The 17,819-nt window shown below is 31.6% G+C and overlaps 3 protein-coding genes across 6 annotated transcripts; 1 reads left to right on the top strand and 2 right to left on the bottom strand.

The window, feature by feature from the left end:
- The first annotated feature begins 3,921 nt into the window (after positions 1-3,921).
- Positions 3,922-7,233, top strand: LOC124830948 (protein CHUP1, chloroplastic-like). Of its 4 annotated transcripts, none has more exons than XM_088092809.1 (4): positions 3,922-4,065; positions 4,371-4,830; positions 5,432-6,196; positions 6,281-7,233. In XM_088092809.1, exons 2-4 carry the CDS (start codon positions 4,447-4,449, stop codon positions 7,091-7,093), a joined length of 1,962 nt encoding a protein of 653 aa, XP_087948935.1. In that variant the 5' UTR covers positions 3,922-4,065; positions 4,371-4,446; the 3' UTR covers positions 7,094-7,233. The 4 variants fall into 4 exon arrangements, with proteins under 4 accessions (XP_087948935.1, XP_087948936.1, XP_087948933.1 ...); XM_088092810.1 differs by lacking the exon at positions 3,922-4,065 and adding an exon at positions 4,074-4,241; XM_047304816.2 differs by lacking the exon at positions 3,922-4,065 and having other exon boundaries at positions 4,075-4,645; positions 4,742-4,830.
- Positions 7,234-7,563: 330 nt separating this feature from the next.
- LOC124830947 (GDSL esterase/lipase APG-like) lies at positions 7,564-9,357 on the bottom strand. Its single transcript, XM_047304814.2, has 5 exons — positions 9,063-9,357; positions 8,823-8,953; positions 8,504-8,737; positions 8,136-8,391; positions 7,564-8,030 (listed from the first exon to the last, which is right to left on the bottom strand). The coding sequence occupies exons 1-5, from the start codon at positions 9,340-9,342 to the stop codon at positions 7,834-7,836; spliced, it is 1,098 nt and encodes a 365-aa protein (XP_047160770.1). The 5' UTR covers positions 9,343-9,357; the 3' UTR covers positions 7,564-7,833.
- A 555-nt stretch (positions 9,358-9,912) lies between these two features.
- On the bottom strand, positions 9,913-14,325 carry LOC124830946 (putative leucine-rich repeat receptor-like protein kinase At2g19210). The gene is made up of 13 exons (XM_047304813.2): positions 14,100-14,325; positions 13,392-13,938; positions 12,835-13,310; positions 12,523-12,673; positions 12,374-12,445; positions 12,133-12,201; positions 11,975-12,055; positions 11,704-11,855; positions 11,322-11,545; positions 11,105-11,231; positions 10,933-10,995; positions 10,650-10,839; positions 9,913-10,550 (listed from the first exon to the last, which is right to left on the bottom strand). Exons 1-13 carry the CDS (start codon positions 14,245-14,247, stop codon positions 10,154-10,156), a joined length of 2,697 nt encoding a protein of 898 aa, XP_047160769.2. The 5' UTR covers positions 14,248-14,325; the 3' UTR covers positions 9,913-10,153.
- Between the last annotated feature and the right edge of the window lie 3,494 nt (positions 14,326-17,819).

Below are 17,819 nucleotides of genomic sequence, written 5' to 3'. Positions count from 1 at the left end.
AGCTCCAAAAACAAGTGTAGCATTACGAGGAAGTACGGCCGGGAAAAAATAACTTATACCGTATTATAGTTAATTATATTATATTATATTTAAAAGATTTAATTATATTATTTTATGGTTTAGTTTTTAAAAATTAAATTTATAACAGTTTCGATTCAGTTAACTGTGTGAAAATTGTGTTTACTCTTTTCTCTTCTCTAATCTCTGTTCAATTGTTCCGAGAAAACGTTATTTAATAATAAAATATTAATAAAAGAAATCGCTTAAATAAAAAATTAATAATAAACTTTTTAAAACAAAATTTTTTTATCACAAATTTTTATATTTTTTCATCAATAAACATATATTACTTTTTAAATAATATCATTTTTAAGTAATAAAAGTAAAATATATTTTTTTAAATTTAATTTTATTAAATGATTAAGTAATATAAATCATAAAAAAAGACTATATAAAAATAATAATACTTTAAATATATTATATTCTTTAGCATATTATTAAATATATAAAAATATGTTAAAAAAACTTTTAATGATATTAAGATGTGTGTAAACGCACACACAAAAATAACTATTTATTTTAAAAATCAACTTACTTTAAAATAAATATCAATATTATTATTTTTAAATGATAATATTTTACATACTAAAATTAAAATATATTTTTAATGTTAAATTTTATTAAATGAATATATAATGAAATATCGTAAAAAAAATGTAGCAAAAATAATTAATATATAGAAATATCAAATGATAAAAAAATTAACAAACGTTTATTAAGAGTAATTTTTCTAGTATCATCCTTTATTATATTATAATAATTAATAAATATTAGTTTAATTTTTACATAATAAAATATAAATAATAAATAATTGATTAATAAAACAATTTTACGAGGAACAAAATAAATATAAATAAAAAATCATTTTAAAATAAAATAAGTAGATAAAAAGATAAAATAAATTATATACACATATAAAACAAAAAAATATGAATAAAAAATTAAAAAAATAAATATAAAAGTAAAATAATATTCATGACAAAATAAATATAAATAAAGAAATAAAAAATAAAATAAATAAATAAATAAATAATAAAATAATTTCCATACACATATAATAATAAAAGAAATATAAATAAAATAGAAAATAATAATATCAAATAATTAAAAAGTTAATTTGTAAGACACTTATGAATAAAATAAAATAAATATTAAAATAAATTTCAATTAAAAAGAACATGTATTGTTATACTATTCAGTTTAAAAACTAGTACAATTCAGTTTAAAATTAGTATAATATAATTCAGTTTAAAATTAGTATAGTTAGTAGTTCAGTGTAGTTTATATTGTAGTTTAGTACAATTTAGTATAGTTCAGTTCAGTCCAGTTTGATAAAACAAAAAACAGTCCAGTTTGATAAAACAAAAAACAGTTCAGTTCAATTTGTCTGAACTGTTATACAAATTAGTTTTTAGTTCAGTACAGAGTAGTACTCAGTTCTATTTGTCCACCCCTACTAAAAAGAGATTTTAGATAATACAAAAATGTTGAATTAATGTATTTTTAAGGAGAGTGTTAAAAAAAAATTCATGAAAGTATTTTAAATTACCAAGTATAAGTTGTTTTTTATTCTCAAATGTTAATTAATAGAATGAGTTGAATCCAAAAAATTCTAACTTTTTTTTTCTAAACTTTTTAAATTAATTTTATATTTTTTAAATTTTATTGAAAAAAATTGAATCACAATCTTTTCACATTCCCTTCTAACTTTTTACTACTAAATTAATTTTATAGTTCATCAGTTTTTTCCAGTAAATTAGTTTTACTTTTTTTACCTCACAAATATTTAGGTTAGTTTTACCTTCCTACCTCCCAAATATTTAGGTTAATGTATAAGTTGATGGTTACAATTAAATTTGTTAGTTTAGTTGCCCCATAACTCAAATAATTAAATAAGAGATTAGAAATATAATTTAAATATTTATTTACAATAAAAAATGCTTTTTATTTGACTCTATTATCAAAGTTTAAAAACCTTTAAATACACGCCACTAATAAAGAAAGTGTGTATTCAATGTTTGTTTTTAATAACTTTAGCCTGGAATAACCATCTATAATTTATTTTCTTTTTATTTTCAACACCAATTATAGTCATTTTTAAGGAGTTCATACAACTCAAAAAGAAGTTTTTATTTGTACATACTTTGTTCCCACTTTTATCACAAACAATTTTTTCTCTATTTTTTTTTCTCTTTAAATTGAAGTGACAGAAATACAGAAAATTTGTCATAAGAATCATGTTTATGTTCATAAGAATCATGTCCATGTTTTGTTTCTTGAAGATAATTTATTTTCAAATTAATGCCATTGGAGATTTTTTTTTATCAATGTTCTTTGGAACATTGGTTAGCATTCTTCAAATTATATTTCACTAAACTAATTTTAAGGTATTGTATGTGGCATGCACTTAAATTAATCACAATTTTTAATTGGATAAGAATGCATACAAGATGTATTTATTAGTGTATAATTAAATATAATATTTTGGTAGTGTATATTCTTTAGTTCTATCAAACTAAAAATGGTCATATATTTAAAAATATTGATTATATCTTATACAGCCAATACTTTAATAATGTTGTTTACGTTATCGATAGATGATGTATAAATAGTTCTAAATATATTTTTAATCTCTAAATATAATTATTAAATTTTATTTGCTTAACTTCTTATTTACGTGAAAAGAAATTCAGCTTTATTCTCTCTATATAACCGCATCTGAACATCATATTATTCTTTTTATTCTTATAAATATAATTCATCTTGTTAATTTTATTAGTTGTAGAAGAATTATGTAACCATTAACTGCTTTTTTACTATATGCATTTTGTAACTTACTGATTTTTATATGTTTTCAATACAAACTTTACTAATACTTTTATTTTAATAATTATTACAATGCTTAAATTTTAAATTTTATATATATATATATATATATATATTATATATTATCATAAGAGGGTAGATGTACATACTTTCACACAAGTGTTCCACCCCATTTTAGACTAATCTTAAGTTTAATCAATAATTTAATTCATTATCATTTAATTTAGTTTTTATATTTTTTTTCTGAATTGAATATCAATACATTTTAAATAAAGATAATTTGATCATTTTGTTAGATTGATGTGGTATTTGATCATTTTTCAGATATTGACATTGAAACATGATATCTTTTAAAATCATCAACACCCATTCAGAACAAAAAAAATCAAATTAATCCTGTCCGAAAGATATTGACAAATCAAAAGTTATAAAAATTAAAGTAAATTATAAATCTAAATGTTAGAATTAAATTACTAATTAAACTCAAAGATAATTGAAAGAGTTACTTTTTTGTTTCACATTTTTGTAATCTAGCAAAAATATAAAAGAAACTAAGTAGATAAATAAAAGAGATTAAAATAAAATAATAGGATCAAAACTTTTTTTTACATAACGAAAAGTTAAATAATAGTTTTTAAAATTCGAAAACAAAATATTGCAATATTTCAAAGAAATGAAATAAAATAATTTAATTTTTATATTAAAATAAAAACATTTACATTAATGCATCCTATCATTTATTTTTCCATAACCATAATATTGTATTGCCCTCTCTCTTTCTAATCAGTAATGGTTTCGCTGTTAACCCGTAGAGCCAGAATGGATCGAATCGAATCTTCATTTTTATTTCTTTCTTTTCCTTCATAATTCCAATTTCTTTATTTTCAACTCTGTTTCTCTCGCTGACATGGCCCACCTTCCACGTCGCCTTCACCATTCCTACACACGACAATAATCAATGGCCAACGTTTCTTGGTATAAACTATAAAGACATGATTTTTCAAAAAATTCCATTATGCCCAATTGCTGTTTGGCCATGATAGGGACAATATCACACGCAACCGAAGCTATTTGCCAAAGGACAACGTCCATCACATTTAAGCAAACCTCCAAATTCACAGATTTTCCTCTACTCACCTGAGTTGTTGCCTTCTCATGTTAACTCCTGTTGGCCTTTGAGTATTCATCTTCATTTACTCGTTTTTTGTTTGTTTCATAATTTGAACGAGTTTTTACTTGATCATGCTTTCTTTCAGACGTTTAGTTTTGACTTTTGATAGCGATGGATTATGTCACGAGCTATTCATTTATTTATTATTTTTTACTTTTACTTTTGCGTGGAATCAATCTAACCAGTAAGTTACTTGTAGGCCGCGCATAATTTGACTTTCTTGTGATTCGTAGTTTCTGGTCAGCTGTATGATTTTACCAGTAAATATGTGGATTGTGGACTTTGCTTATCTGTGACTTTGTTGTGTTTCTAGGCATAAACCACAAATGAATCTTGTGCTTTTTCCGTGGGTTTGAGATGGATGAGGATGATGAGGATGATGGAAAGTTATGAGATGTTTGTCTCTCTTCAAGGCTCAAAGAGAAATTAGATTAATTGTGAGGATGATGATCGGACAGGAAAAGGGTGTGAAGCCTGTTCTGCTTAAATTTGGTTTGGCTTTGGCTCTTTCGTTTGCTGGATTTCTCTACTCACGCTTCAGAATCAGAAGAATCAAGCCCTCCAAGTCACGCAAGAGGGGTTCTTTCGGTTGGTTTTGCCTCACCAATATTTCATCTTTCTTTCCCCCCTCTGTTTTCTTGAATGATGAATATAAGTGTCTTTTTCGTTTGTTATCTTTTTCAGGTCACGAGAGTGAAGTTAATTCAGGAGGAGGTATAGGGGCAGCACTAAGCACTTGCAACACCATTTCAGCAAGAAATTTTCTATGTTCTGTAAGTTGCTTTTGGGTACTCTGTCACAGAGAGAAATAGTATTTTTCTGATTTTTTAAAGCTGTCATTTTTATAAGGTTTTATTTTTGATTCATTACTATCAATATTGAGGGTGGGAATTTATAAATATTGAGGGTTTCCGATAAAAAAAGAAAGTATTTAAAAAGTGTACATCTTTTAGTAAAGTAGTAGTGTTATAGGTACCCGTAGCCACTACTTAGTTAGGTTAATGGACTGATTAGTGTGAACCAGGCATGTTGCCTATAAATAAAGGGAGAGGTTGAGACAGATATCTCTCTTTCAATTTACGAGCATTGTGCAAAAGAGAAATAAGAAAAACTGTTGTTGAAACTAAGAAAATTATAGTAAGTTAAGAAAGTTTTGGTCGGGCAACTGAATTCGAACTTTGAAACCTTTCATATCATGGTGCTGTATATAAAATACTTTTTAGGAAGAAAGTAAATTTGTATGTAAGATATTTTGCATGCAATTACTAATTAACATAACTAATTATACACATTACACAAAGTTGGCCATTTTGTTTTTCTTTTCAGAAAACTTAAAAACTAAAACAGGGTTATTAACTTTTGCTTTGATTGCAGGAAGAAACTTGCACCGACAGGGAGATAACTGGCAATTCTCCTCTTGCTCTCTCTCCTGACAGTACACAAAATGGTGATAGAGATGAGTTCCTCCTACCTGAATTTAATGATCTTCTTAAGGTCATAGACTTTGGAGCCACAGTTGTTAGAAATTCTTCTAAAATAAATATGGAAGCACCATGGTTAAAAGAATATGCAGATCCCGAGAAGGATGATTACGAGCAAGAGGTAGCTGAACTCCGGAACATGATTAGAATGCTTCAAGACAGGGAACAAAGTCTTGAGGTTCAACTGCTCGAGTATTGCGGTCTTAGAGAGCAAGAAACAGCAGTGATGGAGCTGCAAAATAGATTGAAAGCAAGTACTGTGGAGGTAAAGATGTTCAATCTGAAGGTTAAGACCTTACAGTCTGAGAATTTGAGACTAAAGGAGCAGGTCTCCGATCATGGAAAAGTGCTGGCTGAACTTGAGAGTGCAAATGCGCAAGTCAAATTGCTTAATGAGAAAATTAAGTATGAAGTTGAACAGAACAGGGAGCAGATAATAAGTCTTCAACAAAAAGTTTCCAGGTTGCAAGACCAACAGTGCAAAGATGCTGCTTGTGATCAGGACATTCAAATTAAGCTGCAAAAGCTAAAGGAGCTTGAGTCTGAAGCAGAAGAGTTGAGGAAGTCTAATTTAAGATTGCAGATAGAAAATTCTCACTTAGTTCGAAGATTAGATTCTACTCAAATCCTTGCTAATGCAGTTCTGGAAGACCCAGAGGTACGGAGATTATAATCACCAACACCTTTCGTTCAGTCACTACTTGTTAGACTCTAATCTTTACCTTGTGCTTTTGGGATGCAGGTAGATGCTGTGAAGCAAGAAAGTGAGTGTCTTAAACAAGAAAATGCACGCTTGACGAAGGAAATTGAGCAACTATATTCTGATCGATGTTCAGATCTCGAAGAATTAGTATATATGCGGTGGATAAATGCTTGCTTACGATATGAACTAAGAAACTATGAAGCCCCACCTGGTAAAACGGTTGCAAAGGACTTAAGCAGAAGCCTGAGCCCCACGTCTGAGAGGAAAGCCAAGCAGCTTATACTTGAATATGCAAATGCTGATGGACCAGGGAACATTGTGGACTTTGATATAGATCAATGGTCCTCCTCGCAGGCTTCTTCTCTCACTGACATTGGAGAGTGTGATGATTTTTCTTCTGTAGATAATTCATCTGTTGCCAAAACTAACACCACAAGCCAGACCAAGCTTTTAAGCAAGCTTAGACAACTGATACAAGGTAAAGACAGTTGTCATCACCATAGTCATGTTTCATCACAAGAAAAATTCAGACGTCAAAATAGCAATCCTCAACGGCAAAGTACTTCAACTGGAATTGAGGGTCTTAGGAGTGAGTTTGCAACTCCCATTGTCACATCCAGAACTTCCCTTGATTTCTCTAGGTTGACGTGTACTCAGGAAGAAGTAAACAGGAGAAATTCAGATAGCGCTTTCATGGAAAGCTCAAAGAAATTCAGTCCACGTAAAAGTGGTTCCTTCTCAGATTCCTTGGGCTTGGAAAAAAATAATTTGGAGAAATACGCAGAAGCTTTAAAAGATTCTAGCGTGAGTGCTAGACAACAAAGACGTAGTAGATCAGCATCATGTAGTTAGTTTTTTGTAACTTATTATCAATGATGCATTAGAAATATATACAGTGAAGTAGTCAATGTAAATTAGCCGTCAGGTGTAGTTCAGACACCATCTGTGTACTAAATAAAAATGCATTTTCAATCGTAGTCATACTTCATAAATAGTTTTAGTTCTGATTACCACAGTACAACATTTTATATGGCTTTGGTAACCCTGTTTTGGTATTAGTATATCATTGCTCAAATCGTTTACATTTGCTTCATCTGCACTTGGCTTTGCGTAACATCATAACTAGTTTTTGGCATTAATTAATTGCATATCCTGGCGTAAAATCTGGATGTACATGTCCTAGCCGGTGATATCACTGTCATGGGAAAAATTTTAAATATCAGTTTAGTGATTATGTCTATCGTGTTCTTCTGATTTTTACCTGCATTATGTAGTCGTGTTGTCGTTTTCTAGGTGATTCCTTGGGTATGTGCTTATGAGTGTAAAATGGAAAGCTTGCGGCAGCAATAATTCATTTCAAATTTGAATTTCATTTGTTCCTTGATTTTCACAATGACCTTGATTAAGGAGAACAGGATAAAAAAGAACAAATAAGTATAAGCATTCCTACATGCATTATTTCCACGATGAGTTAATCCGAAATTTCTCAAGATTTTATTAAATACTACAACACTGGCTTCTCCAGAATCGAGAAATAATAAACTTTTGCTTCATTTCCATGAACAGTAGTGGTACAGAGCCATGTGTAGCCCTTATGTGATAAGGGCTATGCCTTGTAAAATCAATGCATCGGCTAGAACTTGGTTAGCAGCTTGTGAAGGATGGACGCTATCCCAAAACACATATTGGGTTGCATTAGAACAAGTTCCTGGTGATTTTGGATTGCACAATAAAGATGTTGTCTCCACTATTCCAGTACCACAGCAACCTTTCCTTGCCTCGGCAAAACCTATTCAATATCAAAAGAAAGTATAGAAGAATAAGAACCATCCTTTTACACCAAGAGGTCAAAGTCATGTGTGATTGTATTCTAGTCAAATTAAGTATTAATTACCAAATTTTGAAGGGGACTGAACAAGGTCATAAAGAGGTTTGAAAATATCAAAGACAACAATCTTAAGACCAGGAAGTTGCTTTTGGAGATTTGCTGCGGCTGTCTTGATTTTGTTGTTAAATCCTTGGGCATCATTGTTGATCTTCGAGACACAACCATTCTCGTGAAAACCAAACAAAGTTCTTGCAGCTGGTAGGCAACCTAGAGGTGGGAGTGAAGTCACTCCAACCCTCCTAGCTCCCAATTTATACAAGTCCTGTGTTCAAAACAAAGCACCTTTAAAAGTTTTTTCCTGTTTTGGAAGATTATGACTCATTTTTCCAGTTACCAGCCATAGCTTGCAGAGTAACAGTAACAAATTAAAATACCTTAACAAAGATTGAAAATGCACCAACAAGGTATGCAGAATACTGATCAGGAGTGAAGGCTTTGCTGATTATAGGATTGACGTAATAGTTTTGAACAAAATCACTACTGCCAGCACTCAATATGTACAGCGCATCCTTAATAATAAACGCTGCTTTTTTACTGCCAGCAACCTTGGCCAGCTTGCCTTGATATTCCTTGAAATATTTTAACTGTTGAGACAGTGGAATCGCATGCTGCAAAAATAATATTGGAAAAACATAAATTTTCAAAGATATGAGTTTGCCGGAGTGTGTGCGAACGGTATTCTTCCCAACTTACGTTCAAAATAGCAGCCTTTTCATCATAACCAGAGGCTGCTGAAGCAAAGTTTGCTCCAATGAGAAGATTCTTCCCTGAAGCCTGAGGGCTAAGATATGCAGGTGCAAAACTCTTAAAACCAAGCGTTTCAGCTGCAAAAGGAAACGTTATTTCCACAAGAATGAAACTTTATTTCCACAAGAATGAAACTTTATTTCTAACCAAGCCGAGTGAGTTTAAAGTTTAAATTTATGTCCTCACCAGTAATATCAGTGGCTAGTTTCCCATTGCAGAACCTCCCAGTGGGTTGATGGTTGACAAAGTCCCTTCCATAAGGAAGGTAGTTCGCCTTGAAAAGGGTAGGCAAATAATCATTATTCCCAACATCCACGGCTGAGTCACCAAATGTTATGATTGCTGGCACAAGGGTATTTTGTGCATTACCCCATCCCAAGAAGACAAATGCAAAGAGTGCAAGAAGCCCTTTTGTGCTATTGATATTCATCTTTGTATGGCTAACAATAACCTTTCTGCTGTGCATGTGTTATATTTATAAGTTGAAGTGTCGAACTAATATGGCAACTGAAATGACCCCTTATCACCCTACTAATGGAGGAGGATTGAAGTTGAGCATGGCTATTAAATGAGAACACATGAACTGGTCACATCCTTCGGTAATTTTCTGTTTTTTGAGACCATACGTTTTAACCTCACACGTGATTTTGCTTTCTAGTCACAAACTCCAGTGTCGTGTCTGTGTACATTGTTTCTTTCATTTACTATGGTGGTCGGTGAGAAAAGTTGTTGAAATTTTGTGCTTAGGAGGCAGCATAATAATCTTGATCACGAGAGAGCTGCATGTATCGGAGAGTTGGAGTTTTTCCCATTGATGAATTAGCGGTGTATCTTCTTTTCGGTGAATAAAATGGATAATTCAAGTTGAACTTTTTTCATTTTCTGATTCAAGTTTGATTCAAAGTTGGAAGTCCTACCGACCAATTTACAAGTATATAAACTTAATCTTTTATGAAAATTAAATTAGACTTAAACTCTTCTTTTTAAGATTATATTAGAGTTTAAAAATAAAATCAACTTACAATATATAATTGGATTAAGACAAATATAAATGATTTAAATCCTTCACCAAAATGAAAAAATATATCACATCCAATCATGTTACATTTTTCACACACAGAGATTTGCCTCTCTTGCTAAGGTATGCCTTTTACTTTAGAGGGATAATGGATTTATTCTCTTGTAAATCCACAAGACTATATATAATTGGAGGTTGACAAAAAATTATAAAACTAAAAATAATAGAAAAAAGTAACCAGAAAACACATTCTTGACCACTATCTTGCATCTGGGCCCCAATCAGCTTCAAGATCAACAACGTTCATTTCAATCGAGTTGATGCCTTCTTGTTCTCGAGTTGCTTCCATTTTTAAGGACTCTTTCAGTTCAGAGACAATGTGATTCATTGATGGCCTTTGGATAGAGATTGAAGGCACACAAGATACTGCTGCCTCCAAGGCCTTCCACATAGAACCAAAGTCAAAATCTCCTTGCATCTTTGGATCAACAATTTGTTGTATATCTCCTCTTTCAAGAAAGTGGTTAACCCATTGCACAATGTGAGTGTTCTGATGACCTTTTATTATGGCTGGCTGCCCAGTAATTAGCTCCAAAAGTACAATGCCAAAACTATAAACATCGCTTTTTTCAGTCAGCCTGCTGGATATGTAGTATCTGTAAAAGCAAACTCAAAAAGGTTAAAAACGATATGTTCAACTTAAAACCTTCTTGTAAATATAAGAAACCGCACCATGTTTGTTTGATCAAACTTACTCTGGATCAAGATATCCAACAGTGCCAATAACTACAGTTGATACGTAACTTTCATTTTCAGCTGAGAAAAATTTTGAGAAACCAAAATCAGCAACTTTTGCTTGCATTTTCTCATTCAGTAAAATGTTTGCAGTCTTTATGTCTCTGTGGACTATTGGTGGCTTGCAGCCATGATGCAAGTACTCGATACCTATAAGTACAAGTTCCAATACAGTAATTCAGCATCCTTTAATCACATCAAAGTGAGGAATGAGAAAATAAAAGAGTCTGATACACCACTAACCTTGAGCAGCATCAACTGCTATCTGAATCCTCTGTCTCCAACTCAATGGTTCTCTTTTAAGATCTACTCAGACACAAAATAGAGTATTGTGTCTTGTTTACTTGAATATAGTCATCGATGAAGTAGCTATGCAATGCAAGCATGAAATGAACGGGGAAACAAATTAATATACCTGAAAGATACTCTTCCAAGTTACCATTAGTCATGTATTCGTAAATGATGGCTGTGCGTCCGACTTCATTACAGTATCCAAGAAAGGAAGCTAAGTTCTTATGATGAACACGCATTAAGAGTTGAGCCTGCAAATACGTGGAAGCATGCCATCTTAGCTATAATATTTCCTTAAATTCAAAATATGCCATTTCAAATTTCTATGGTGAGAAGCATGCCTCTGTCTGAAACTGCTGAGATCCTTGAGGAGATTTAGACGAGAGCATTTTGACAGCAGCTTGTGTGCCATCTTGTAAGTAACCAAGGTAGACAATTCCACACCCTCCCTTCCCAATTGTTTTGTCAAAGTTATTGGTTATAGTCATTATCTGAGAGTACGAGAACTGATTATTATTTGTCTTCAGCACAACTTCTTCGTTTGATCTCACAGCTTGCTTTGAGGCTAAACAAAGTAATAAAAAATTTATTATTGCTCTGTCATTTGAAGTGAAAAAGTTTAGTTTGTTCTTTGTACAAAAGGAGTTTAATGCATTTTGAAGTCAATGATTGTGAGATCCTCAGTTTAGCTTCAAAGTAAGACAGTTTTATCTATTTTCAGACCTGGGTTTTTGTTGCGTCTCCTCCAAATGATAGTCAGCACAATACCCAATACAATGAAAAAGATCACAGCTGAAAGAATGCCTGCCACAAGTGGAACAATATTGTTTTTCTTCTCTTCACATGGCCCTATCGGGCAGAGATCCGGATCCACACTATGGTCATAACAATTTTGTTTCAAAAGATTGAAGAAGAAAAGCAAAATAAACAAGTTACAAGAAAAAGTAGGTTAGTGAGAAACTTATTATCATCATTATTTCAAACCAAAACAAACCTCAACATAAGGGAACCGTTATTTGATCTTTCCAAGAGAACTGGAGGAATTTCACCCGAGAGTCTGTTCCCTGATAAATTGCTGCTAACATAGCATATGTCAGATGACTATTTTGATTTCCACTGACAAACACAGATACTGAAATCTCTATAACTTACAGAGTTTTTAAGTACTGCAGCTTTGAAAAATCAGGCAGTGGTCCTGTTAAGCTATTGTTTGATAAATCCCTGAAAAGCAAAGCATTGTTTTTATGTTAAACTAAAATTATGGTAGACTAATAATTGTTTAAAGAATCCATGTTAAAGGCTAAGTCCAACTTTAGAGAAGAAATATCATATTTTCCAACCTTTTTTGGGAAGGAACAGAATCTACTCAATCGGTTGTCAAATTAACACTTACAAGAATTCTAAGAATTTGAGCTCCAAAAAAGAATCAATTATCGGGCCATCTAATCCACTGGAGGCTAGGTTTCTGCACGAAGTTCAAATAAGTTTTGGTCTGCGGTGATTTAAACAATGCAAATTCCAAATTTGGAAAATAGAACTTACAATGCAGTTATTGCGGGTGGATTATATCCATTATTGCTGCAGTTGATACCATTCCAAGAGTATTTCAACGGTGCACAAGGGTCTCCTTGCCAAGATTTACCCAACGACGACATCAACTTGTAATATGATTTGATGGACATGATAGCCTTAACTATAATTCTCACAAGCATATAATGTCAATGTCTGTTATTTCGTTAACCAACTTTTCTAACTTGTAACGTGATTTATACTTTTACTACCTTTCTAACAGTTGTAGCTGTTACTACAAAAAACAAAAAGGAAATCAAAGAAAGGACAAGGAACAACACTAACCATCTTCTTGATCTGTGGGTGATTGCAAGAATTCTTTAACAATATAAATCTCCATCGCATTTAGAATGGGAGGATGGGTGGAATTTGGTTTCTTGTACATAGAAAACTTGAGCTTACTTCCTCTAATGGCCTGTTTACTTTCTATCGTAGTTGACAGCAAATACTTGGGAGAAACAGATTCAGACAAAATTTGTCCATTCAGTGTAATGTCGAATACCCTGCTTTCGTTTTCCTTAAGATCTTCGATTTCAGCAAAGTGCATATAGACATATGAATCCGAAGTAGGATGCCCAGTGTCAAAATCAAATTCCAGGGAATCATTTTCATTTGTTGCTCTCACAGCAGTTTTCATTACTGCTGTTGGAAGGTGATAAGCAGTATGGTTCAAGGAGTCAATGCTGAAGGAAGTACTGAGTGGTGTAGAATCTGGTAAGTTGTAAGGATACCACATTCGATCATAAGTATCTTCTTCAAATCTACATGTAATCAGACAAGATTAAAAGCTAAACAATGTAAAGAAATTAAACTTGTTTAACATCTGTGATTATGCTACTTACCTCACTATTTCATTGGTTGTTGATCCAATGTCAAAACGTCTGTATAGGGATAAGAGTTTAGAGTCTGTTCTATAACTGGAATGATCAAAGTGCCTCACCTCCAGTGCTGATATAAAAGGAGTTCCCATATCAGTATTCAATAAACAAATATACAATTCATCCAAAGACGGCACATGTAAAATCTCTTTGATTACAACATGAGTGGCATTTTCAAACTTCACAGAGTCCCAAAAATTGACCCCAACATAGAGATGAAATTGTGGCAGCATGTTCAAGTCATCATAGTTTCCATACATAAAAGAAGCTCTTATCAAGTATATAGTATTTCCGCCTTCTGGATGTCGTAGTGTGTAACAGTTTCTTTTATCCTCGGGGAAGCTTCTCACAGTAGTGAAAACTCCTTGGGGTATTTCAGAAGTGAGCTTGAGGGGTATATTTTTTCTTGTTCCAGTGCCAATAAACTGTGCATCTGAAGTGTAATGAATCTGAGTTTTCTCATCAGTGTAGGCCACTTCTTCTGGTATCCCACAGTCAATGGAAATAGAACCTACAATCAACACAAACTGACATCAGAAGAATATATGGATATAATAATAAAAAATTCAGTACTTTTCTTTAACCCTTTCTTTTAGATTAAGCATTTAATAAGTACGTATAATTTTTCGGACAATTTTGTACAAGCTCAGAGCAGTAGCAGAAAATCCTCACCACTGACATCATCCAGTTTCCTTCTTCCTTGTTTGTGATGCATAGAGTTGTTCTCTGTGGCCTTTCCTGAAAATTCTAAAATGGTATATGCAAGGACACACCATAAGGTGAAGATCCAAGCCCAATGGCATCTCCGTTTTCCATCCATGAAATTTCATAAAGAGATCACATTTGCTATTTGGTATAAGCAGATATTATCAAACAGTTGATATTTTTTGTGATTAGAATAAAATGATAAGGCATTTACTCCATAAACTCCTATGGGGTGGTTGGGAAATTTATTTAGGAAGATATTTATGATACCTCGCATATTGATGTTTAAACTTTGAAGTGCATTAATTTCGTGGACCCGAAACAGTTCAGGATCAATGAGGAGAAGTTACCAGTTTCAGTGAAATTGTGTGCAGTCACCAAAATTAAGATTCAAGAGATGCCTTGTGCAATGGTGACTGTGAGATGATGACATACTAGATAACAGTCAATAAAGGGTGATTAGATACTTCATTAATACTCAATTAAGGATATTAGAACAAGGTGTTATGCATGACATCATTTTAATACTCAACTAAATATCGATCTCTTAAAAGTGAGATTTTATATTCAAGTTTCATACATGAAAAAATTATAGTTGAATCTGACCAAGTTTTGACCCACATAGAGCAGAGAAATTTGGAAGGTTAATCAAATTTTTATCCTTGGAAATTAAAATTTCGAAACGGATATTTTAGGATTACAATTAAAATATTTTAAATTCTTTTTTTCTTCTATCCAAAAATGAGTTGGACTTCAAATGTACGTTAGAATCCTATGTGGGTATATTTCTTTTATGATTAACTTTTATTTGTTAATGAGGATTTTCTCCATGATTATATTTTATATTCCCATTTTAAAAATTAAACCAAGTAACAGAAGTCTAAAAAAAATCCATTTTTCTCATCAATGAAAGTACTTGAAAAAAAAATTAACTATTGAAAAAACCTTATGAATACTCACAACTTACCCATAATATGTAGACCTTCACTTTTGGTTTTAAAACAAGTTTATTCTCAGAAATTCAAATCAGAAACACTATGGATTACTGGAAATTCAACTATACGTTAAATAGAAATAAAAAAATAAAATATTATATAAAGAAAAAGACCTATCAATCTATTCTCTTAAAGTTTTAAATTAAAAGTGTTGGAGACTCAAGTCTCGTGTTATCTTTTTATGGTAAACATCTTTCTCCACTCAACATGAACATCTTTCGCTCAACAACTACTAAACAGAGAGCACAACGCTAGGTGGGCTAGAGTATCTCCTCAGCACCCAAAACACAAAGATCTTACTCACTTCATAGCTCTCAGTGTCCAAACTGGCTGCTTAATGCCCGGAGGCTAGTGGCTTTATATGTATTTGTGACACTTAGTGTCACGAAGAAAAAAAATTAAAAATATTATAAATTGTCACTTAATATGTATGAATCCGACATTAAAATTAATCTAACATGAAAAACCTTAATTGGATTTTTTTACAAATACGTTAACTTTACCAAATAAAAATTATAAACCTACTTAAATAATTCAAACGAATATAAGGACTAGGTTAATAATTAAGCCTAAAAATAATAAATAATGTTGTCTTAATAAAAATAAAACTATCTATTTATATTATCTTTATTATTATTAATTTGTTCATATTAAATAATCTTCCTCATAAGAATATTAAACTACTCTCTCAATTCATCCACCGAAAACACATACCTCATAGTAGTATCATAGTAACGATAACACATTTATCACCACTTATCCAATCATAACAACTTTGAGTAACATGGAACTAAGAGTCACTAATCTAGTTCATGGATACAACCAATCAATAATTTATTAAAATAAATTATTGATGATTAAAAATTCATCGAAAAGTGATAGTGGATAATTTTTACTAATAAATTTCATTATCTGTCGATAGTTAATAAATATTTGTTGATAAATATTTATCCGTAATTATTATAGAATTCGGATAGTTAGTAAAATTCATTGATAAAAAGTGTGATTTGGTGTCGTCACTTTCATGTCAAGCATTGTCACTTCTGACTTATCTTTTCTCTTCTCTTTTTCCACCTCCTCCAACTCTAAAGTCATAGTAATCACATCTTTGCATCATTGTTATGCTTTCACATTGTCACCAAGCCATGGTGGTTGTCAATGCACCTCCACTATCAGCATCGATTAATCGATTCTAACATCCTTCTCCTTCTCTTATTCTTTCGATTCATCTTTCTTTTAATATATAAAAAAATTCATCATATTAAACAAAAAAATTGTAAAAATATTTATGAAAATATTTATTCATATTATCATTTACAATATTTATGGAAATAATTTGTATAAACTAATAACATTTTTCACATGGACTTATGATAAGATATACAATAACCAACATTACTCATAAAAATTGATATAACATTTTTCACATAATTAGGTTTCTTTTTACAAGTCGTGTTAAGATGTTTCTTGTACCCCAATTTCTTCTTTATGTACTTCAAAACATATATTTTCAAATCTAGAAATATTTTATAAGATATTTAATTTAGAAAGTATTAATAAAGACATCTTGAAATAAATATTTAGAAAAATATTTTTATATCTAAAAAATTTCTTTATAAACACCTAATCCAAAATATAAAATAAAAATATTAAATTAAATATCCCAAAAAAATTTCTAAATTTAAAAATATCTTCCTATACGCTAATTTCCAAATATTTTGTCTGGATTTTCCCAATTGAATATTTCAGAACACCCAATCACAATCAGGAAGGTCATCTCACTCGCGATGGATCGCCAGATTCCACTATTCCGATGTCGATAACATGCTCAACGACGACTTTTCCCAACCAGCTTGCACCGCAAAAACACTGCCATGGCTATTGATACCATCTCTCGAAAAAACACTGCATCAAACCACTGGATGATAAAAAAATGATTTCCCAGACCACGCCCACCATCCTCCTCACGCAAACCACCGCATCAAACCAGAAGCACCCCCTTCCCCACCTCCATATAAAATGAATAGGTCCAAATCTTGTTTAAATGAGGGAGATGCAGGGTTCTCCATGTGCAAAACGCAATGTCTATTTGGTGAAGGAAGAACCAAGATAGGGAAATGCATAAGATTCAGCGGCCCAGGAAGAAAAAGGAATGAGAAATTAGGGGTTTTAATAAAAAATCTGTAAAGGGTAAAATGGGGAGATCGACAATGATGGGGTGCAGAAAGTAAAAAATGGTGAAGCAGGAAGAAACAGCCCTGTGTTAATAGGTCATCGTGCTTTACAAGATTAAATTAATAATAAATCTTAACTAATAATTTCAGAATTAAAATATAAATTTTAATATTTAATCATCATCCAAAATTATTAAAAGTTATTCTGTTCATAAAACCATCTCCACTTACACATAAAGAAAGGATAAGTATATGATAGTCCCATTAATTGACATGAGTGGTGGAACTGAAGCTAATTGACGGAGTCAACAACATCTGATTGTGTGTTTCTGTTGTTTTTAGTTTGTTCCTGTCCAACGAGAATCTTTCTGACCTAGTCATTGATTAACAACATTATAACAAAATTCTTACATTTTTTTCCAATAATAATTACAAGTTATAAGATGAGGTCGAAAGGAAAAAAGAAAGGTTAGTTTAGTCAAGTCATCATCTGTAGTGCATCATATCTTCTACTATAA

The sequence above is a fragment of the Vigna umbellata genome, chromosome 6 (assembly GCF_029865625.1).
Source record: "Vigna umbellata cultivar VRB3 chromosome 6, Vumbellata_1.0, whole genome shotgun sequence".
Taxonomy (NCBI): Eukaryota; Viridiplantae; Streptophyta; class Magnoliopsida; order Fabales; family Fabaceae; genus Vigna; species Vigna umbellata.
Note: the sequence above shows the minus strand (reverse complement) of the source record. Positions and strands in the feature narration are given on the sequence as shown.